Genomic DNA, 24,357 nt, shown 5'->3' on the forward strand with positions numbered 1-24,357 from the left:
TACCATGGCTCAAAAGGAGGTGCTATCACTTGTAACCATCCAGATGGCGGCACCTAGCAAAGCTGTGCCAAATACAGGGCATAAGGACGATTATCTTCAGTGGTTTGCATGTTGTGCTCTATGTAAAGCCCAGTGGAGCAAATCACGGGAAAGGGACTTTATAAGGTTAGCTGAGGTTTGACCTTGATTATCTAAGAACTAGTGATTTCTGTTCAATTGTCTAGTAAAAATTCTGCCTATTGCTATACTTTAGGCTAAATTAGACTTCCTGGCTATTCTTACAGTTGGGGCCTGCCACCATCAGGAGACCTGAGAGATAATGTAGCACTCCCTTGCATAAGCAGGTACCAATAGAGTTACAGTTGACTATGTAAAAGCTGCCCCGCTGAAGCCATACCACCTTGGGAATCGGAATAATAGATTTTTTTTTCCCCACTATAAGGGGTTTTCTACCATGTGGGGGTGATCGTGATCGTAAACTGTTGCAGCGTGAGGCTGCATGGATACATTCTATGAATACTGTAGTGCCATATGGTCTCTTATCTTTTGCATGTTTTTTTATAAATCGCAGTGTGGCATATACTATATGTTGCTTTTGACAATTACTTGTGTTTGCCACATGTGCGTTTTTGATTCTCTGTGTTTAGGTTAACATGCACGTATACTATCCAGTGCATCCTCTTGTCAGTAAGATGTCATGTTTTGTATTCTTGACAAAGGTTGAATAAACCGAAACGTTGAATTTGGACTTGGCTCCCTGTTCACCTGTCTATATGACCCATGAGTGCCGCCGCTTTTTTCATATATATATATATAAAATTATATAAAGTGATTTAGTCTCCCTGATCCTAAATGTTTCTGAAACAACATGGTATATAAGAAGGCTATGATTTACTAATAAATCAGTTAATGAAGAGAGATGGAGGCAGAGACGACTGGACCAGTGGCAGCAGATGCCCTGCAGCAACACTCAAAGACAGTCGGGCCCCATAGCAGCCCCATTCTCTGTACCTACTGTCTGAGATTAACTGCAAAATTGGACTGGAGCGTAGGCATATAATGGATGTTGAATCTGCGTCCAGGTCTCAAGTAGGATTGTGTTAACAGTCTGGCCTGGAGTTGAATCCTCCACTTGTATCCATCTTAAGTCATGTAGTGTCGTATAAGGTTAAATAATTTTCTTTATCCTTTGTTTCTAAATTAGAAACCGCAGGTAAAATGGAGGGAGGGGTAAGGGTGACAGGCCAAAATTTATTATAAAGTCCTTACCTTAAGATGTTGTTCAGATCCTTTTTCTAAAAATTTTGCTGTTCAGGACCTTATTGGGAGATATAATCCAAAGTTCATATCAGTAGTTATTATCCAAAGTCGCCTACATAAAACAGGAACTACTCGGAGAGTATCAATGTAGGACAAAATGTCACCACAAAATGGCTGCCAGTAGCTGGACATCACTTATATAGGGCTGTGGCCTGCATTGTGAAATCACAATGCATGCAGGCAGCAGCTAGTGATGGCTGTAGCCTGGATAATCTATGGGACCAGATACCCTGCAGCAGCACTCTGGTGAAAATAGAAAAGCTGGGGCTCAGGAGATGGTGTTTTGCTCCGTGCAGGGAGAGGGTGCCCATAGCAGCCGCACTCTCTGCACCTACTATAGCTACATCCTTGGCTGGGATGCTGTTTGTGCTGTACGGCAGGCACAAAGCTACTCTCTGTATTGTATGGCTTTCAAGTTGGCTATTTGCTAGCATAAGTTATGATTGTTTTAAGGTGCCTACAGTTTAAATTTGAATGAGGCCACATTTTTTCCAGGGCCACTTTAAGTCCCAATCCGCCTCTGCCTAACGGTAACCCTGTCACTAATGTTGACATACTGCACAAGATAGGAATCTATGAATAGTATGCCCTAAGACATTGGTCTTCAACCTTTGGCCCTCCAGCTGCTGTGGAACTACAGATCCCAGGATGCCCTGCAACAGTTTTAGCATGCTGTTATTTCAAAACAGTGGCAGGGCATGCCGAGATGTGTAATTCCACAGCAGCTGGAGGTCCGAAGGTTGAAGACCCCTGCCCTAAGGTATAGAGTGCAGCCAGAGATACAAAATTGAAGTTCACCTCACTTTAAATAGACAAAAATATATAAACAATGAAGTCTCACACAGGCGCTCTCCTAATTACATCATGTATCCCAAATATTTAAGATGAAAAAATTATTAATGTTCTTGTTCAGAAACTCTGCCTGATGGTTTAAATCCTCAAATATGAATATCGTAGGTTGCAGGTCCTGGAATCGGCAAGTGCATACACACTTGCCGATGCCAGGAGCGACAGCGGGGGCCATGCTGCATTTGGCAGGGAACCTGTTCTGGGCCTTTCACTGGATGGATTTGGACGACATCACATAATAAAACTTAATATCTTGGAAGATTTAAACCCGGGCATCGGGTCTTAAATATAAAATCCATTGGTCTGTTTGTTTGTCTGTCCGGTTATGCATTCTGACACCCCTGCACCAATTGGGATAAAACCAATGTGAGGTGGTCTAGTTGGGTCCTGGTCGGACCTCCTGTTGGTGTACGCTTGACAGAACATTGACCCAGGGAGCCTGTCCTAAGCCTTCCATTGAGTGAATTTGGATGAAAACTTCACAGAGGGGTGACAATTGGTCTGGGAAACCTAAATTAAATCACTTCAAAATTTAGACCCGTTATGCATTCCAGAATGTGTTCCACAAAGTATTTTACCCTGCTGCACTTCTTGATTTAGAAATTCATGAGTTAATGACTTTTATTCCTTTTGTATTCCGGATGTTTAGTAATATGATACTCCTCTTCACTTAATGTTTTAGGAAACAGGAACATATATGAAACGGTCGCCATCTCATGTCTGTTCTATTTAAATTCCCACAAATTCAAGGAAAATGTATATAGGATATTTTCACGGGTACATAGAAAAAAATTATAAAAATATTAAAATCACAGGAAATAAAATGAACTATACAACACACAAATCGGGATCCAATTTCAAAAAACAATCTTCATCTATAGTAAAAAAAATATTGCGTTTGAATTCCCCAATTAAAACTTTGGGGAGCAATGTTTTTTAATATGTACTGTATATCATTTTGATCTCTATTTTTGGTAACTTAATGTCAAAGTCTTTGGATCTCCATGTGGGTAAGATCTGCTGGATACCTCAAAAGTTTTTTCTATACAACATTCCTTGGATTTATTTCAACAATTGAGTAAGAATTGGCACCTTCACTGTAACTAGTCTTCTGCTCCCCTGAAGAAGTCCCCAGACATTGTAGAAGGGATAAATCGCATTGGTAGGCTCCTGTGGCACCTCTATTACTGAGTCAGATAAGCATATTTCTACTTTTAAGCTGTACAATTCCATTCATGTTGTATCATTAAATTGTGTGTTTTTTATACTACACCATTGGAGGCTGTTCTTTTTTTTTTTCTCTCTTTTACATGTAAACTCCTATATTTCCATCAAACCGCTTTGTTTTTTATATGATGAAGTGAACATCAGTAAAACAGCATTTTGTACTTTGGGCAGTTGCTGGTATATATTTCTATTAGCATGCTTGCAATGCTTATATCTTTTGGTGTTTATTACTTTTGTCTGCATCTATTTTTATTATTCAAATTTTTTCTTTCTCTTTCATCCACTAGGGGACACTGGAGGTTGCTTACGCTGGGGTATAGAGGCGTGGATAAGTGGAGCTGGCACTTTAAATAATTTAGAAGTGTGAAGCTCCTCCCCCTCTATGCCCCATCAGCCCTCAGTTTAGAAAATGTGCCTAGTAGGAGTTGGTCACAATCTGCTGTGCTCCAGCAATACATTGATTTTTATTTAAACTGTGTCCTTCTGAGTGACTGTGTGTATCAATGTCAAACAGAACAAAGGCTTCTCAAAAGCTGTTTGTCTATTCTAAGTGTAACAACAAACTAACCAAGCTGCATGCCACTGGGTCCACGTTATGTGATGCTTGTATAACAATGGATCCATCTATGGCTATTACTAACTCACCTGCTCCTCCATGGGGCACTGACATGGTAGGAGTTATGACGGACTTAACGTCAGAGTTAGCTGAGGCACGCAAGTCTCAACCTCCATGGGTGGCTGGGTTAACCAAGTCTCTAGACACCCTGGTACAGGTTATGGGTACAGCGGTGTCTGCACCCTCCACTTCACACCATTTACAGGATGGTACTTCTCAAGAGTTAGAGTCTGCCTCTCCTGGCGTGTAATCTCTAATTTTGGCAGTCAAAAATTTCCTCAATTTACCTGAGAATATAATTCCTGCATCCCAGGAGTGTGAATTATTTCATGAACAACCAAGAGCTCGGCTGTTTTTCAGTTTTCACAAGAGCAGCTTTCAGTGACCTGGAAACAGCCGGATAAGCGGTTCCAAATTCCACGTCGGTTTCCATCTAGCTATCCTTTTCCATCATCCATGTTGGAACAGTGGGAAACGACCCTTCGGATCGTAAATTGGAGACAACACGAAGATCTATCTATAATGCAGCGGGAGCTCAACTTAGACATACCCTTGCTACCGCCTGGGTTAACAAGGCTGTGATTTACTGGGCTGACCAGTTGTTTACAGGTTTGGACTCGGGTACTTCCAGAGCAGAATTATGTCTACTATCAGAACACATCCGTGAGTCTGCAGTTTACCTGGGAGAAGCTTCTAAGGATATTAGTTATCAGTACTTGCATATCTGCGTCTGCTATTTTGGGCCACAGAGCCCTCTGGTTGTGCGCTTGGCAAGTGGACGCAGAATCCAAGCATGCGGTGGAGGGTTCACCGTTCACTGGTGACATGCATTTTGGCCCGGAATTGGACAAATGGATATCCCAGGTCATGGGAGGGAAGAAGACTTACCCCCCCCCCCCCATCTACTGCTCCGGCTCCCAGAAGATCTTACACTGGACCTTCGTTTAATTCCTTTCATGCGCCACATTCCTTTTGTGGTAGAGCCAGAGGTGCTCCCACGCAAGCAAGAGGCGGCATAGGTTGACCACTGTTGCATGTCGACAGGAGCCTAAACCAGCTGAAAACAGGTGGCATGGCAGTCTTCCGTCCCACCTGGGGTCCCCTGTGGTGGGAGCCCACTTGCAGAAATTTCAACAAGTTTGGAACCAGACCTCTTCAGAACTGTGGATTCGCAGACTAATTTCCCCGGGGTACAGAATAGACTTTGAAGTACCCTCTCCACCTCGGTTCTTCACTACGAGTCTGCCAATACCTGCAGATAAGGCCAGGGTTCTACAGAAGGCTATCCAGTCTCTAATAGTATCATCTGTGCTAGTTCCAGTTCCGGAGCATCAACGAGGTATGGGGTTTTACTCAAACCTGTTTGTAGTGCCCAAACCAGATGGTTCGGTCAGGCCCATCTTAAACCTCAAGTCCTTAAACCTATATCTGTATCATTTCAAAATGGAATCTCTGCAGTCTGTCATTGCGAGCTTGGAACAAGGGGAGTTCCTATTGTCCATGGATATCAAGGATGCCTATCTCCATGTTCCCATTTGGGAACCGCATCAAGCCTTCCTGCTGTTTGCTATACTGCAGGATCACTACCAATTTTGAGCATTGCCGTTCGGGATATCCTCGACTCCCCGCATTTTTACCAAACTCATGTCAGTCATGATTGCTCTTCTTCGGTCATTGGGAGTGAACATAATCCCTTATTTGGATGACCTATTACTCAAGGCTCCATCGGTAACCCTTCTTTCAGACCATGCCTTACTGACATATCACACTCTAATCCAACACGGTTGGATAATCAACTTCAAGAAATCAAGTCTCAATCCGTCCCAGAAACTCCTGTTTCTGGACATGATCCTGGATACGGCATCACAGGGTTTTTTTCTTCTGATAGACAAAGCCTGGGATATCCATTTGTTAGTTCAGCTGGTCCTCAGACCAAAGAAAGTGTCCCTACTTCTTTGTCTGCGTCTCTTGGGGAAGATGGTAGCTGCTTTCGAGGCACTACAGTTCAGACATTTCCACTCCAGAGTGAATCAGCTGGACCTGCTCTCACGAGGGTCAGGGTCTCATCTGCTTCTACATCGACAGATCCGTCTGAACCTGGTTACCAGAGTGGCTCTCCTCTGGTGGACACAATCCAACAATCTTTTAGTCGGCCGATGATTCGGAGTGTAGGACTGGATCATCGTAACAACGGATGCTAGCCTTCGAGGAAGGGGAGCAGTAGACCACTTTCACTTTCAGGGTCGATGGTCCCCTCTGGAACAGAAGTGGTCCATAAATGTGTTAGAAGCAACAGAGTTTCTAAAGTCTCGTCCGGTAAGAGTTCAGACCAACAAGCAACAGCCGTCGCTTGCATCAACCGACAAGGCGGGACTCGAAGTCGCATGTCCATGAGAGAAGTAACTCAGAGTCTCCAGTGAGCCGAAAATCAGTCAGTAATACTGTCGGCGGTGTTCATCCCGGGTGTGGACAACTGGGAAGCAGATTACCTAAGTCGCCAGGACATCCATCCTGGGGAATGGAAGCTTCATCCAGACGTGTTCAATGCGCTGATTCATCGATAGGGGTGTCCTCCGGTGGACCTCATGGCGTCATGATTGAGTCATCAGCTCCCAGTATACGTGTCAAGAACTCGGGATCCGCAGGCACAGGCAGTTGACGCTATGACAGTTCCTTGGATCTACGACTTTTTTTTTACCTTTTTCCGATTCCTCCTCTTCCTAGTCTTCTCAAAAGAATAAAACACGAGTCGACCTCTGTCATTCTCGTGGCTCCAAACTGGCCTCGGTGAAGTTGGTTCTCCAACCTTCGATCCCTATTGGTAGACGATCCGTGGCCTCTTCCTATGCGGCCGGATCTTCTACAGCAGGGTCCTTTCATCTACCCCAACTTAGCGCAGCTGTGTTTAACAGGGTGGCTCTTGAAAATGATATCTTAAGAAGTAGAGGTATCCCAGACTCAGTTATTCCCACCATGCTGCGCGCCAGGAAGCTAGTTTTAGGCTGTGCATTATCATCGTATCTGGCGTTCTTATATCTCGTGGTGTTCCAGTCAGGGTCTTCCGTCTAGGACTTTTCGTTTGTCCTGGTTTCTGCTTTTTCTCTAGACGGGATTGGATTCTGGCCTTCACCTTGGAACTTTAAAGGTGCAGGTCTCTGCCCTTTCCATTTTCTTTCAATGCAAATTGGCCCTCATTCCTGGGGTGCAGACGTTTCTTCAGGGGGTCTTGCATGTGCAGCCTCCTTTTGTACCTCCGGTAGCTCCTTGGGACTTGAACTTAGTGCTTCTGTTCCTTCAGTCGCCCATGTTCGAACCTTTGGAAGAGGTTGATCTTAAGTACTTGTCTTGGAAGACGGTCATCCTTATGGCTCTAGCTTCGGCTTGTAGAATTTCGGAAATGGGTGCTCTGTCCTATAAGCCACCTTATCTTGTGTTTCATGCTGATAGGGCGGAACTCCGGATTGTAGCCGCCTTCCTTCGCAAGGTTGTGTAGGCTTTCCTTATCAACCAGCCTATTGTGGTTCCATCATTGATGGAGGACTCGTGTGATTCTTCTACCGTGGATGTGGTTAGAGCTTTACGCATCTATGTTGCCAGGACAGCGTCCCTCCGTAAGTCGGAGTCGCTTTTTGTTCTCTATGATGCTGCTCGGAGGGGTTGGCCAGCGTCTAAGTAGACGTTGGCACGTTGGATTAGGCTAACTATTCATCAGGCTTATGTTAGTGCTGACCGTCGGCCTCCTACGTCCATTTCGGCTCATTCCACACGTTCTGTGGGTGCGTCATGGCCGGCCGGTAGGGGTGCCTCCATGTCACAATTGTGCCGGGCGGCTACTTGGTCTTCTGTTCACACGTTTTAAAATTTTACAGATTTGACACATTTGCTGCTTCGGCATCACGTTTTGGCCATCTTGTTCTACAGCTTCCGCCGAGCGCTCCCGCCCCTGGGGGAAAACTTTGGGACATCCCCCGCGTAAGCAACCTCCAGTGTCCCCTAGTGGATGAAAGAGAAAATGGGATATTGGTACCTACCGGTAAACCCTTTTCTCTGATTCCACAGGGGACACTGGACGCCCACCTCAGCGCTCTCTGCCTGCCTGTTCGGTTTGTACCGTATGTTGTATGTTTTGATTATTGTGTGTTCTTCTCTCCCTTTTACTCCGCTTGTTCTCCATCTCCTCTCAGTCTTCATTTTCTAAACTGAGGGCTGATAGGGCATAGATGGGGAGGAGCTTCACATTTCTAAATTATTTAAAGTGCCAGCTCCAGTTATCCACGCCTCTATACCCCAGCATAAGCAACCTCCTGTGGAATCAGAGAGAAGGATTTACCGGTAGGTACCAAAATGCCATTTTTTCATGGGAGCACGATTTGGATATAACTCAGAATTGCACTATTGTATTTTTCTCTTTCCTCCATGGTCCTTGTATCAACATCCATTCAATTCTGGGATGAGGACTAAAGACCAAAGAGAGGTTTGTTTAGATAAACACATAATTCCCATTTACAGTTGTAAATGATCCCATGTGACTAGCTACACTGAAGGCACTAATTCTTACCCAATTGTTTAAATGTTGTCTTGGTGTTCATTTGCACATAATCACCAATAAAGAATTTTGCAGGGGGGGAGGGGTTAATTGAACTAGTTTGGACGCTTTTTTTTTTCTTTAGTGACTTAAGTTTTATAATAGTTTGGACATAATTGAAAATTTGTCGCACTTTTTACACTTCTATTATATATTCCTTGGACTTATGTTTACTTTTAAAATGAGCAGACAGTGTGTAGTTTTCCAGTCCTTTCCTAATATTAGAAATATGTTCAGAAAGGTGAATCTTCAAATCCCACTCGTCTTTCCTATATAAAGGGCACAGTCATAGTCCAAAGCATAAATTAAATTTTTAGAACTACATGTGATAACGGTATGCAGTCAGGAAATCGACGGTCGAAATGCCGACCGCCAGCTTCCCGACTGTGCAATCCTGACAGGGGACTACTGATAGGCGTCAAACTCCTGACAACTATCATTATCCCTACGCCGGGAGCCCGACGTCCAGCATATCGAATGAAGGGGGGGAGGATTAGGTTAGGGGCCCCCGGGGGGAGGGGGGGGGCATCAAAATAAAAATAGTTATTGTGCAAAATAAAATCAATACTTTCTAAAATTAATTCTTTGATGTCGCTTCCTAATTCACCTTGAGGATATGTGACACTGCTATAAGATTCTTTATTGTGTGTGTGTGTGTGTGTGTGTGTGTGTGTATATATATATATATATATATATATATATATATATATATAAAAAATATTAATATTGACTCTATAAAGTGCAATTAGTTTCACTTAATGTTACATTTTTCTTAAAACATTCCCTGGATCTTAAATAAACTTGTTTTTTTTAACAATTTGTTGAAGCTAATAATGTACAACAGCTGTTAAGATTGATGTTAAACTGTTGAAGGCAGATGTAATCGGCGTACCGGGTGTGGGGGATCAGATCTTTGTGTATCTTGGTTAGGATATAAATTGTAAGAATAGAAGGATTTTTTTAATTAATAAAATCCCTTTTAGTTTTTGTTTAAAAATCCCTTTCCCAGAGCTCTTGTAGAAAGTTCTGAAAGAGGTTTTGATATTCTTAATGTGGGATCACTTTTTAATTTCTTATACTGTACCTCAAACATGAATTTAACTGTTCGTGGATTTCTTCTATATAGTTATCCATTAACACAACTACTCCACCATTTTCAGCTGGTTTGATAACCAGTTCATCATCCTGTTTTAAGGATTTAATTGCTTCAAATTCTTTCTTTAATAAATTGCATTTTTTTCTATTTTTAACTTTTCCAGTCTCTTCACATACCAGTTTGCTGAAACAATCCATATAAGTTCCTCTCATATGTGTAGAATATAACATTGATTTATTCCTAAATGTGGATTTGTGGGATACCTTAATCTCCACGTTAGTACCATCGTTCTTATCTTTATTAAGGAAGAATGTTTTAACCATCTGCTTTCGAATATATTTTTGAATATTGTTATATAAATCATATGTCGACATTTTCCAGATGTCAACATTTTAACCATGTCAACATAACTGTTGACATCCTGGCGTCGATATTATAAATGTCAACATTATGACTGCATACCGTCTAGAATACATTTTGCTTAATACCTGTAATCTCTATTAATATGTATGCATATATACTTCTGTGCATACAAAATTACTAGCTCCTAGATTTGAATAAATATGTTGAAGCTTTTAACATGCATTTACGCCTTTTGTATTCCTTCCCATGCTTTACTTGTTGGCTGTTTTCCTGGTAAGTTTAGTGATGTAAACCAAGGGTAGGCAACATGTGGTACTCCAGCACTGCAGAACTACATATGCATACACATGCCCAGCCCAAAGTTTGCTATTATAGCATGATAAACCTTTGGACTTGGGTCCGGTCGTAACTCATACCGATTCTGTTCTTTGCTGCAGTGTATGTCTACCTTTTTAAGTCTTCTGAAATAGTGACTCTTGGTTCTTTTTCTCCTTGGTAATTGGCAGTTTTCTGTTGTTAAAACTGCAGTATATTCAAGCTATAGATTGATTAGACCAGCGGTTCCCAAAGTGTGTGTCGTGGCTCCCAGGGGTGCCGCAGCGCTGATGCTTTCATAGCAAGTAAGCTCAGCTGGTTGGGCCACGCACTGCCTCTCTAAGCAGCCCGCAACTATTTAGACAGCACAGCCGGCCCAATGCTGTGCTGCTGGCTCTCACTGACTGTCACAGTCAGAGCCGTGTAGCCCCGTCCCCGCCTACTCTTCCCGGGCTCTTTCCCTTCTTGCAGGCTGCACCTCACAGGAACAGGATGACTTCTGGACCCTCCTGTATCTGAAGTTTTTGGTAGTGGAGTTATTATTAATTAAAATTTAATCTATATCATTTAATATTTATTTGACCCTTATTTGTTATCATTTTTGATTGGTAAATAAGCTCTATTTCTACTTCAGGGTCCATAGGGTATCCACAGGATGCCTTGGGGTATAGGTGTGACGTCAGTCGCAGGGCACCAAAGAGTTAAGCTTTCAGCCTCCCAGGATGCACTAGGTCCCCCTCCTATACCCCGCCCCCGGGCCAAGGCACCTCAGTTTAGTTTGGTGCCCGGCCGGAGTCGGGTGCACCTGTTGGAGTGGGGGCTAGAAGAGCCCCTGAAGCTTTTTCTTCATGCAGCTGTGGCTGCACATCTGGATGAACAGCATGGACAGTCAGTCCTGACGTCCATGCTGTCTTCCCTACACCCCGCCGGTACCAGAACGCCGGTACTGATCCGGGGATGCTGGTGAGCATCTGGGGTCACCGCTAGCGGTGACCCCAGATGTTCCGGACCATGGCCGGATCCAAGGGGGACAAAGGTAAGCAGCGGGGTCCCGCGGTGGGTCCCCGCTGGTCACATGGTCCTAAGTCCCCAGGCAGGGGGCTCCCTGGGGACTGGCTGCAGCGTGGAGCCAGGCGACCAACCTGCGCTTTCCACTACCCCCTGGGACAGCGGACCGCAGCAGAGCGGTAGCGCTGTGGCGTCCCAGGGGTTAAATGCATGCCAGGGGAGCGCGCCTTCCCTGTCTCACAGCCGGCGCCTCCCCCGCTGCACACAGCCCTCTCTGTATGCTGCCGACTGGTCCTGTGGCAGCGCTCCTCCCCCAGGCCAGCCTCCTCTCTGCTCCTCGGCGGCCATCTTCTCCAGAACGTATGGTGAACGCTGCTAGAAGCGCTGGACGGAAGCATCGTGGTCTGGGTCCCCCCGCATACCTCTCCTCCGCTGTGGCTCAGGTCTGTGTATGCAGCGCTGTGTCCTACCAGGCCCTGTGTCTGTGTAGTTGAGTGATCAGCGCTGTTAGTGCAGGAATTGTTATTTCTCTGCATTGTATGTGACTGTGCTAGCGCTGCCTGTAACTTTTCTTCTCTAAACTGTCAGCTTTATTACTGTCCCTGTTCTTTCTGCTAAAGCCCTTGCGGTGCGGTGCTGCAGGGTGGTCTCTCGCCTATTTAATACTTAATTGGTGAGAGAGGTCACATACGTGGTGCCATCATGTCTGAAAGTGATTTTCCCCTCCGGCTACAGTGTACCACGTGCAAAGTACCGTTAGCGGAGGGGGAGGGTAGCGCGGAGGGCCTTTGCCGGCAGTGTTTGTCCATGGCGCGGCCTATTACGGTTACAGCACCGGTACAGGAGCCGCCCTGGGCTTGTTTCGCTCAGGCATTAACAGCTTTAGTGGGCCAGTTAGCTCCGCAGCCCGCGTTTACTCCGATGGGTTTGTCCCAGCAGTCTGTGGTGTCGTCACCCATGCAGGGGTTCCCACGACAATTGGTGGTACCCCACAGTCTCCCTATTTCCCCGCTCCCGGGTTCTCAGGAGCCAGCGTGGGTTAACTCCCTGACGAGTTCTGTACAGCACTTGTCGGATGTGTTGCAAGGGGAGTCTGTGATGCGGCCTCATAAAAGGCCGGTGGCGTCTCTGTCCGCTCCTTATGAGGATGACGAAGGGACGTCTGATGATGGGGAGATTCTGGATCCTTACGATCAGGAACCTCTCCATACTAAGGACGCTGATGCTAAGTCCAAAGTATATATTCCTGGACTTATTCGGGCGGTCCGCACAGCCTTGGTGATTGAGGACGAAGTTCCCCCAGCGGCTAAATCTAAGTATGCCTTTTTCAAAGATGTGAAGGGCGATGCCACAGTCTTTCCTCTTTCGGGTCAGTTGGTGGACCATTTAGAGGAGGCGTGGAAACAACCTGGCAAAAGATACCAGCCGCAGAGACGCCTGGCGGTGGCTTATCCGTTCGCGGATAATTATTTTGCTAAGTGGGAATCCCCTCCACAGGTGGATTCTCACGTGACCCGTCTTGTCCGTAGTGCCACATTGCCGATGCCATCCATGTCCTCCCTTAAGGATGCTACGGACCGCAAGGTAGAAATCTGCCTGAAGTCCGCTTATTCCCTTGCAGGGGGGGCAGCACGGCCGGCTATGGCCATTTGCTGGGTTGCCAGAGCGATGGAGCGCTGGGCGGATTCATTAGAGGCTTCTTTTGAATCCGACTGTCCGGCCGAACAGGCAGAGTTGATTGGCAATCTCCGTGATTCGGGCCACCTACATCAACGAGGTGGCTCTAGACATTAATACTCTGGTGTCTAGAATTTCTTCAGCAGCGGTAGCTGCTCGTCGCACCTTGTGGCTGCGATCCTGGAAGGCGGACGCAGATTCCAAGAAAGGTCTGGAAGCGTTGCCGTTTACCGGAGAAGTTCTCTTCGGTCCGGATCTGGATAAGATTGTGGCCACGCTGGCGGCAGCCAAATCTGCTTGTCTCCCGTCGGCCGCTGCTCCTTCTGGTTCTGGACCATCGTCCTTTCGGTCATCTAGGGCCCAGGGCAGGCCCAAACCACAGTCGTTTCCTCGACAGGCTGGCCCTAAGAAATCGGTCAAGCCCCGGAAGCAGGCATGGAGTACCAGACGTCCGGCCCCCAAGCCAGATGACAAGCCTGCGGCCTGACGGTCCGGGCCTCCCTTTGGGGGATCCCAGGGTGGGAGGCCGCCTGCTACAGTTCGCCCAGTGTTGGTCGACCACTACGACAGACACTTGGGTTCTGGAGGTGGTTTCCCACGGATACGCCCTCTCCTTCCGGCACAGACCCCCGGCTCGCTTCTTCACCACGGGTCTACCATCAGACCGGAACAAGGCTACGGAGCTGCGGAAGGTATTGCATACTATGCTCCAGGCTGGAGTTATAGTGCCTGTTCCATTCTCCCAGAGGGGCCAGGGTTTCTATTCAAATCTATTTTTGGTACAGAAACCCAATGGGTCATATCGTCCGATTCTCAACCTCAAAGCACTCAACAAGTCTTTGCGGGTCCCGAAGTTTCGGATGGAGACCCTACGGTCCATCATTCTGGCGCTGGAACCTGGGGACTACATGGTGTCATTGGACATACAGGATGCTTACCTGCATGTCCCTATTCTTTTGCGCCATCAACAGTTCCTCAGGTTTGCAATCCGCAGCGACCACTTCCAGTTTCGGGCGTTACCTTTTGGCCTGGCAACAGCACCAGGTGTTTTCACCAAGGTGATGGCGGTCATGGCGGCTTCTCTGCGGCTGCAGGGAGTCCGCATGTTGCCGTATTTGGACGACCTGATATTGGTGGCAGGATCTCCAGGGCTCCTGTTACGCCACTTGGACCTGACCATTGCACTGCTGCAACGGCACGGCTGGCTAATCAACTGGCAGAAGTCCACTCTAATCCCGTCTCGGAGGATTCTGCATCTTGGAGCCTTATTGGACTCGGGACAGCAAAGGATCTTTGTGACGGAGGACAAGATCTCTGCTTTACAGTCAAGGGTGCGCAGTTGCCTGCACAGCCGCCGGGTGTCCTTACACTCGGCGATGAGGTTACTGGGCTCCATGGTGTCGGTGTTCGATATGGTGGAATACGCCCAGTTTCACTCCAGACCTCTGCAGCACCTGATCCTGTCCAAGTGGAACGGGCTGCCTCAGTCTCTGAAGTCCCAGACGATTGTGCTCACCCCGGAGGTTCGCCTGTCCCTTGCGTGGTGGTTACAGACGACCCACCTCAACAAGGGACGTCCGTTCTGGGTTCCAAATTGGGTCCTGTTGACAACGGACGCCAGTCTTCGGGGCTGGGGAGCAGTTTCAGGTCCACACTTGTTCCAGGGCAGGTGGACGCCGACAGAAGCGGAGCTTCCAATAAATATCTTGGAACTCCGTGCGGTCTTCAATGCTCTCCAGCAGGCACAGCGGTTTCTCCAGGGTCGCCCGGTGCAGGTCCAGTCGGACACCGCTACCACCGTGGCCTACATAAACAGGCAAGGAGGAACTCGCAGTCGGGCGGCTCTCGTAGAGGTCTCTCGGATCCTGGTTTGGGCGGAGCGCAATCTTCCGGCCATATCAGCGGTCTTCATCCCGGGAGTGCTAAATTGGGAGGCGGACTTTCTAAGTCGCCAGGACGTTCATCCGGGGGAATGGTCCCTGCACCCGGACGTTTTTCAACTACTGGTGGACAGGTGGGGTCTTCCAGAAATCGACCTCATGGCGTCCCGGCACAACAACAAGTTGCCGGTGTACAGGTCTCGCACAAGAGACGAAGGGGCGTCTCTGGTGGATGCTCTGTCCATCCGGTGGACGTTCCGGTTCGCATACCTGTTCCCTCCGGTCTCCCTTCTTCCACGGGTAATCCGGAAATTCAAACAGGAAGGAGAGACGCTCCTGTTGATAGCTCCCGCGTGGCCCAGACGGCACTGGTTCTCAGACCTTCAGGGTCTGTCCGTGGACAGTCCTCTGCGGTTGCCGCTACGACCGGACCTTCTGTCTCAGGGTCCTTGCCTTCACCCGGACCTGACTCGGCTGTCTTTGACGGCGTGGCTGTTGAGACGGCCATGCTGAGGTCCCGGGGGTTTTCCAGCTCTGTGGTGCGTACCATGTTACGAGCTCGGAAACCGTCTTCCGCGAGGATATACCATCGCGTGTGGCATACGTTCTTCCAGTGGTGTCGACCGAGAGGTTATGCACCGCGGGAGTTTCGTCTGTCTCGGAATCTCGCCTTCCTGCAAGCGGGACTAGATAATGGGCTTCGCCTTGCTTCTTTGAAGGTACAGGTTTCGGCCCTATCTGTCTGGTTTCACCGTAGGATTGCTACAATCCCGGATGTGCGCACCTTTATGCAAGGTGTTCTCCGTATTCAGCCGCCCTTTGTTCCACCTGTGGCGCCTTGGGATTTGGCTGTGGTCCTGAGGGCTCTCCAAGGACCGCCGTTTGAACCACTGGGCTCAGTGGATATTAAATGGCTAACAGCTAAGACTGTTTTCCTTCTGGCCATTGCTTCGGCCAGACGTGTTTCTGAGTTAGGGGCTCTTTCTTGTAGACCCCCTTTCTTGGTTTTTCACGGGAACAGGGCAGTGCTCCGCACTCGGCCCGAGTTTCTTCCCAAAGTTGTTTCCCAGTTTCATGTAAACGAGGAAATAGTTGTTCCGGCCTTTAACTCACCGGGTCTTTCCGTGGGTGAGGCCTCTTTGGATGTTGTGCGGGCCTTAAGGACTTATGTTGACCGCACTTCTTCGTTTAGGAAGTCGGACGCTTTGTTTGTCCTCTATGGCTTCCGTAAAAAGGGTTGGCCTGCTTCAAAGCAAACTTTGGCAGCCTGGATCCGTATGGCTATTTCTGAAGCTTATCTTCATGAAGGCCTACCGGTCCCTCCTTCTCTGAAGGCTCATTCCACTAGGTCTGTGGGTCCTTCGTGGGCAGCTCGACGTGGTGCCTCGGCAGTTCAGATCTGCAAGGCTGCTACGTGGTCTTCTGTCCATACCTTCGTGAGGTATTACAGGTTTGACACCTTCGCCTCTCAGGATGCTTCCTTCGGGCGGCGGATTCTCCTTTCTGCACAGGAGCGTCCCCACCCTTAAAGGATACTGCTTTGGGACATCCCCAAGGTATCCTGTGGATACCCTATGGACCCTGAAGTAGAAAATATGAGATATGGTAAGAACTTACCCTTGTTATCTCTATTTCTACGAAGTCCATAGGGTTCCACAGGACTCCCGCCCTGTCGCACCTGTGCTGCAGATGGGCTTTGCTCTGGTCACCGGTTTTCCGTCTCCCTCTGGTGAGAATGTGATTCTTGTATGTGTCCAGATCTTTGTTCTCTCTCTTCCTTCTCCTCCTCCGGCCTATGGCTTGGTAACTAACTGAGGTGCCTTGGCCCGGGGGCGGGGTATAGGAGGGGGACCTAGTGCATCCTGGGAGGCTGAAAGCTTAACTCTTTGGTGCCCTGCGACTGATGTCACACCTATACCCCAAGTTATCCTGTGGAACCCTATGGACTTCGTAGAAATAGAGATAACAAGGGTAAGTTCTTACCATATCTCATATTATTTAGCACTGGTGTGGGATGGAGTGGTGTATTGCAGTCCTTGGTAAAGTTATTATTACATGGTTATGGATATTTTAAATAGAACTAATGTGCATGAGACTTACATACTTTTTTCTTATGCACTTTAATGTAATCAAATCATTACCATGGTCTTCAGTACTACCTTCAACCACACTCCAGTGCTAAAGTAACAGTGGGGGAGAGGCAAGAAGACGTGGTAAGTGCCAAATACGCTAATTAGTTAGACAATGTCTAGATAGACACCAGGGGGTAAATTTACTAAGATGGGAGTTCTATTAAGAAGTGATGTTGCCCATAGCAACCAATCAGATTCCAGGTATTATCTTCTATAAGGTGCTAGATAAATGAGAAGTAGAATCTGATTGGTTGCTATGGGCAACATCACTTCTTAAATAGAACTCCCATCTTAGTAAATTTACCCCCAGATGTTAGAAAGTCAATAGTTATACAAGGAAAAAAGTTTGAAATGGAAAAAAGGTTGACCGGATCAAAAAGTTCGACACAAAAATGGTCAACCGTTTTTTTTTGTTTGTTTGTTTTTTAGCCCTAATCTTCACCCTATTCCTAACCCTCCCTCCTGGTGCCTAACTCTAACCGTCTGGGTAAGTGCCTAACCCTAAACCTAATCCTAAAAATAAAAAAAATAAATGTGTCGACCATTTTTGGGTCGATCAGTTTCATGTCGAACTTTTGACCCTGTCGACCTTTTGTACCTGTCCAACTTTTTACATGCCTAACTTTAGTGTGTCTGACTTTTTTCCATGTCGAACTTTTATCCTTGTCTAACTATTGACTGTCTAACATCTGGTGTCTATCTAATTACTGTCTATCTATAGTCAGGAACCGAAACCATTTATTGAGAAGACACAATGCTGGATGGAGGTATAATATATAGTCATGGATTAATATTCCCACTGTTAAACAGTGTGTTAGGTATATAATGGCAGGGTACTGATGAGAAAAGGGTGTGTATGATTTGCATATGCTAACAGTGGGAAGGTTCATCCAGGACTATATATTATACTGCCATCCGGATCAGCATTGTGTCTTCTCAGTAAACGGTTTGGCCCCCTACTTTTGTTTTATGCCTATTTTGTTCCTCACAGCACCACACCACATATACCCACCCTTTTCCCCCCCACCTCCTACCCGTGTTCTTGTCTCTCAATCCCTGTAACCACTCTCCTTAGAGAGCGCACCAGTCTCCTATTTCTAGCCTTAATACAGCAGGACTAGGTATTCTTGCATACGGTGCACCACTCCTTATATCCCCATACCCATATAACCCCCCTCCAATACATTTCCCCTCCCCGTCTTGCACCACACCGAGTAGTGACATATCCCCTTAATTCCCACCCCTCCTGACCAAAGAGTGCGGTTTTACTTTTCTTATTCTCACTCAGGGCACTGGCAGGCTGAGGCTGTGAGTGTGATGCAGTCACCGTCAGCACTCACCGAGTCTCTGAGTTACCGGGCCAGCGGTTGCGGTTCGTCTCCTCCATCCTGGGGTCACGCGTCACGACACCGGCGTCTACCTGACCGACCTCCGTGTGCTCCGAGTCTGCTTGCTAGTCCCATGGAGCGGACAGCTGCCGCCTGCCCACTAGGCAGCAGCCCAGCCACTAGTAATGTCCACTGCCGCCAGAATCTGCAGGCAGGGATGGCCTATGACGTCACCCCCCCCCCCAGCCCAGCACTGCCCAATCTGGCTGGCTGGGATTGGATGCTTAGTATAGGGTGGCGGCTGCGGGTGGATGTGTCCTAAAGCCGAAGGAAGCAGGGTGGGCAGCCGGTCATACAGGGAAAGTGGCGGTGGAAAATCGGTGCGCCTACTGTAGGTGGCGCCCTTATGCGGCTGCTCAGATGGAACATGCCTAGAGCCGGCCCTGAGATAACGCAGAGAAAATTGATTTTTCTCTACATTATCTGCAAACATCTAATGATTTTGACATCGCTATAACATAGTATGGTGAAGGAAAATCATTCAGATGTTATTAAAAAAAAATGATAAGCATACTTTTGTGGCTTATCGTTTTTTTTCAAATATCGTCAGGATTACCTCTTCCTTTTTTTATTTTTTTATTTATGTCATTGTTTATAACGGCTTCTTAGTTGTTTGAATATAAAGTTGGGTATTTTCTTTTGGCTTAGGGGTGCCCGTGAAAAACTGACAAGACACTAAGGGTGCCGTGAAGTGAAAAACCAATATATTGCGTAGTTGTGCAATGTGTACGGTGATGTGCTATATCGTTGCATAGCATCGTCGTGTCACTGGGTTGGCACATTGTTGAGATGTGTACTCAGCTTAAGGCTTTTTCTGGGAACCCCTAGCTCAGGGATTGGGAACCTCCTCCTCGGGGGGGCCATATAAGGCCCAATGAGTTATTTGGTCTGGCCCTCTGAGCTTTTTGCTGCTAGCCTCAACTGGCTATCAGAGTGCCTAGAATGGCACCCTGCAGCCAGAATCTATGCAGCAGTGCTGCTTGGAGCGTCCGTAGGACTCTTCAGACGGTCATACCGCTGCCCTTACCGCTCCCCAGGACCCATGTGACGTTACACTGAGGGGGGTGTGGCCTGCACTGGGCCTGCGAATAATAATATATATATGTATCAAAATGGCTCTCGGCAGAAAAAAGGTTCCCCACCCCTGCCCTAGCTGCTTGGAGAAGCTTCATAGACTTTTTATTGTGCATATGACTTGTTACTTTATTGGGCAACAGTGTTTTAATACCTCTCTGCATCAAATGTCTTGAACTTTACATTTTTGGTTAGTGTCATCCTTTAAAGGTGGGTCAAGTTTCTATATGTTTGTCTACCATTACATTCTTCTCATGAAACACCTTAACACCTATTAACTCACTGGTCTGGCACTAGCTCAGTCAGCGAGAGTTGCTGTCAGTGCAGCTTATTCATGTGTATACTAGTGCTACAAGCAAAGTTAGGGGCTTTCTGTACAAGCTGTCACATAGAACAGTTTTCTTCACCCTGGAGTCTTAAGATGAGCAAAAGTTATACAGAAAATCACACAAAACAGGTGTGTCCTTTAGCCTTTCAAGCATGAAATTGGTAACATGGAGGTTCTAACTGCTGCCTTTATTATAATTATTATGAAATGTGAGTAACAGAATAGGTGAGACAGACAACAGATTGTTAGTGAAAACATGTAACAAGGGCCTTTGTGTTCTGAAAGATTATGCCCGTACACCCAAGAGTATGGGGTGTAAATAAATATTAAAAAAACACAAACCAAAGGTTTTTTATCGCTTGGTGTCCTGGAATTTAATCTGGGATGTGTGGAAGATGGGGAAATCAACTAGCAATAATATTTTAGCTTACCCCAGGATTACAGTGGGGCACAGCCAGCACAGTTGAATCTGTGACTGTATTGTCCAGGTTATTTTGAGCGTGTGGTAATACAGAAGTGTAACAGTAGGTACAAGTTTTCATGGAGGGTTTGTGACTCTACTAGTCTGCTCTTGGACGGCTTTGCTGTGGAAAATCCCATCAGCTATATGCCTGTAGGACCTTTTAGTTGGAAAATGTCCAGTAATGCATTTGAAATAAGTTTTGTAAAAGTGTTGACTGATCCTAATTTACATTAAATAAGTCTTAACTGTATGGTGGTATGTAAATACATACCACATTTTCACTCCAATAATACTTTATGCTGTAATCTATTTCTCTATTCCCTAGTCCTGGAAAGTTCAAATTCTTAGCACATGGGTTTAATTGATTTGCTGAATAATATGGTTAATATAATATATGGTGTAACGCAAAATTCTTAGTTACTGTTGTTCTACTGCTGTCACTTAGTTAGAGGCTAGTGCTGAAAGACTTTGCGACAAGAACATATGTTGTCTTATAGGGTCTCTTGTTTGAGACCTCCCATTCCAAATGTCCCGTTAATTTCACTTTATATCCAGCGTGTTTTCTCTGACTCTCTGTATCATTTGCCCCCTCCTTCAGTACCATTTTTTTCCCCTGTAAGATATATATTACGCAACAAGAATCCCGACTGAAATTCATCTTCCGGCAACAGCTGTGTGTTGAAATGGAAAGATGTTAACCCTTCTCTGGCCAGAATGGGCAGATTTTTCATAACCCACCTGCATTATGTGTATGATCTTTGGCTGTGCAATGCTGGCACCACAGGCTGCAATATAACTGCTATCAGACTGTTGGCCATGTATTGAAAACGATAGCAATGCCCCATGCATTATACAGCCTCTATGATGCCATGATGCCACGTGTGGCCAAATCAGACATAGATTATGGCAGCAACAGCCTGCGTATGGCCAGTTTAGGACATGACTGACAAATTGCCATTTCATAGGCCCTGCAAAGTAGATGAGTGGGTATATTGGCTAGAAGCAGCAGGTCTGGCATATGACTGCCAGCTGTCCCAGTAATAAACCCATGCCATTTATATTTTTTTTATGCATCAACTACAAAAATAACCTTTTTTTTTTTAATGCAGTTGGTCACCTTTAGCTAATTTATTTGCTGGTACATGCCACATGTAACATTTACTGAACACATACATATATCTCTGGTGTCCTCATTTTGCCTTTCACTAATGTATTGTCATTTACATTAATTGTAAACTGTGCTCTCCACATTAGGTAATATTATATACATAGAAAAACTTTGTGATTTACCCAAGGGTGACAAAATAACTAAATCTGCCTGATGATATACTGTAAAGGGAAAGTTAATATGCATAGAAAGAAGCCAGAAAAAGTTGCTGAAAAGGCAAATCAGTACATTAGTTATCTGAAGATGAAAAGCCTTTAAAGTAGGAGTTCAGTGTTTGGTGAATTCTGTTTCCTGGCCACCCAAGGTCAACAAAAATATAATTACATTGACCAGAACAGTAGAAGCCTGGTTTCATGTGTTCTCAACCTGTAATTGGTCCATGTCCTGAGATTGCATGGAGCTCAGCATGTACCATTTCCTGCACAGTTTCTGACCCACAGTTCTAGTTTTTGCTTAGAATATTACTTCTTACCTCACACCTGTAGATTGTCACCATGGCAGTGTGGATCCAGGCACAGCAGCTACAGGGGGATGCCCTACGTCAGATGCAGGCACTGTACGGACAGCATTTTCCAATAGAGGTGCGACATTACCTGTCACAATGGATAGAGGGACAATCATGGTATGTATGTATGTATGTAGTGTCTTGAACTTTACTTGTGTGCTATTTTAAACAGTCCTTTTTTGCTCCACAATGCGTTGGCACACTCATGGCCAGATTCAGAGTTAGGAGCAAAGAGTAAAAAAAAGACGCAAACAAGGAGCAGATCTGCTCCTGGAACAAACCTTTTTTCCATGCAAGAAAAATACTGACCTCTTTTTTACATGTACTGAACAAATACTGCCCAGCTTTGTTTTTACACTGATCATTAGATTTAAGTTAGGAAACACCTCTTCCCAACTATGAATCTCTCTGCCCCACCTGCAGATCTACATTATTCTGCCAAGGTGCAAATTGCTTCTATTTTTTTCCCTTTTTTTTATTTTGAATTTGCTCTTAACTGTGAATCATGTCTACAATGTGTAGGAGTTATAGTGCCACCATGGGGAAGACCATGGGTATTGCTGACTTGTGCTGTGTTAGATGAGATAAAAAGATGTTAAAGCCCCTGGAAGTATGAAAGGGAAGTCCACACATCAAAAAAAAAGTTAACCATAAAATAATTTTTAAAATAACTTTTCTTTTGCCTTCTGATAAAAAAATAAATAAAAAAAAAATCAATGTTAAAGCTGTGTCTATAACCAATCTTCCTGTGACATTGCAATTACAATAGATTTATCATTTCACTCTGGACAGGTATTCTGAGCTCTCACTTCCACCATCATTCTCTATTCACCAAATTCATTTTTCAAGGAGCTTTTTGAACAATGATAACAATTTGTCACAGAAAAAAAGATTTAAACAAAATAAAAGATAAGCGTGCAGAAAATGAATAACATCAGTTGTAAATAGGCGTATTCATTGTATTCTAAATGGGTTTTGAATAGTGGCATGAAAAGTATGCAATGTTTAAACCTTTTGAGATCCTTTATCTGTGTACAATATCCAGACAAGGCTTTATATACTTGCCAATAATCTTTTTTTTTTTTAACCAGTGTTTGAGATTTTCATTACAATGGAGGAGGAGGGGAGGAGGAATAAGGATAATGAGGGATAGACATGTTACAAACTGGGAAACACTATCCCTGACATACCTGTGTCAACACAAAATTACAGTTCTCACAATGAAATATAACAGACTTGTAACACTAATCACTGGTTGCCGATGAAATTAGCACAGATACAAGACTTCTATATCCAATAAAAGCAATAAATGATGCATTGGTGGAAAGAGAAATGCTTGTTAAGAGCTATCATCCTAAATAATACTTTCTTTATTTTAATATTAAACTCCTTAACCCACCTTCAACAGAATGACAGGGGTCTAATGCTCAGGGACTGTGCCATTTGGTAGACACCATTCTCTGCTACCTGTCACCCCTTTCCTGCTTTCCTTTTTGCATGGCAGGTGAACTTTGATATTCAGTGTTATCTATACAAGGGAGTATTTAGTGTGTCATCATTTAGTGCTCTATGACAAGTCATGTGTCAATGTGTCAGAAACATTACATTTCAGAAAGCTCCTTTTATCTTCATTATGAGAATTTGCTGTCAGAGAGGTGATGCTGTGGACAAGCACAGCTAGTATCTACCAAGCAGCAAGGTTCCTAACCATGACACAAATGATAATGGGCTATCCACATTACCAGTCCTATTTTCTAACCTTTATTGCTGCATTCACAACAATGTATTGGTCGGGTGGAAGGTGGGCATGAAAGCAGAATGGGTGAGAGCATAAAGCACCCCTTACATCTTCCTATAAGACTTTAGAAAGAAAGGTATTTAAAGAGGAATAAGACATTTATGGTGCACCCTGCGAGGCCATGTTTAAGGAAATGTCATTGATAGGGACTCTGTGGACCCGGAAAACCCACAGGACAGCATGAAGGCCACACACCTCTTGGATGGACTGGTGCAGGAACTGCAGAAGAAAGCTGAACACCAAGTCGGCGAGGATGGGTTTTTATTGAAGATCAAGCTTGGGCATTATGCTACACAGTTCAAGGTAAGTTGTTGTGTCCTGTGAAGTACTATGTCCCCATTAAAAGAAAGTGTGTGCACAAATCTTGATTTAAGAAAATATTTAATGTAATAAAGTTGATTTGGTGGAGAATTTTTTTTTTTTTTAATATATTAGTAAAGTGATAGATTTTTTTTACTCTTACCATTTCATAGAATACATACGAACGTTGCCCCATGGAGTTGGTCAGATGCATCCGACATATTTTATACCATGAACAGAGGCTGGTACGGGAAGCAACCAATGT

The 24,357-nt window shown here is 45.4% G+C and overlaps 1 protein-coding gene across 2 annotated transcripts in view; it reads left to right on the forward strand.

Annotated features, from left to right (window-relative positions):
* Nucleotides 1-24,357, forward strand: part of LOC148540633 (signal transducer and activator of transcription 5B) — a 269,679-nt gene that overhangs the window by 200,598 nt on the left and 44,724 nt on the right. For both annotated transcript variants that reach the window (XM_088442457.1, XM_088442458.1), the window contains exons 3-5: nucleotides 21,975-22,111; nucleotides 23,939-24,095; nucleotides 24,266-24,355. In XM_088442457.1, coding sequence (XP_088298583.1) covers nucleotides 21,984-22,111; nucleotides 23,939-24,095; nucleotides 24,266-24,355 — 375 coding nt within the window. In that variant the 5' untranslated portion in view covers nucleotides 21,975-21,983. The remainder of the gene's footprint in view (nucleotides 1-21,974; nucleotides 22,112-23,938; nucleotides 24,096-24,265; nucleotides 24,356-24,357) is intronic.

The sequence above is a fragment of the Taudactylus pleione genome, unplaced genomic scaffold (assembly GCF_031769625.1).
Source record: "Taudactylus pleione unplaced genomic scaffold, aTauple2 ptg000018l, whole genome shotgun sequence".
NCBI lineage: Eukaryota > Metazoa > Chordata > Amphibia > Anura > Myobatrachidae > Taudactylus > Taudactylus pleione.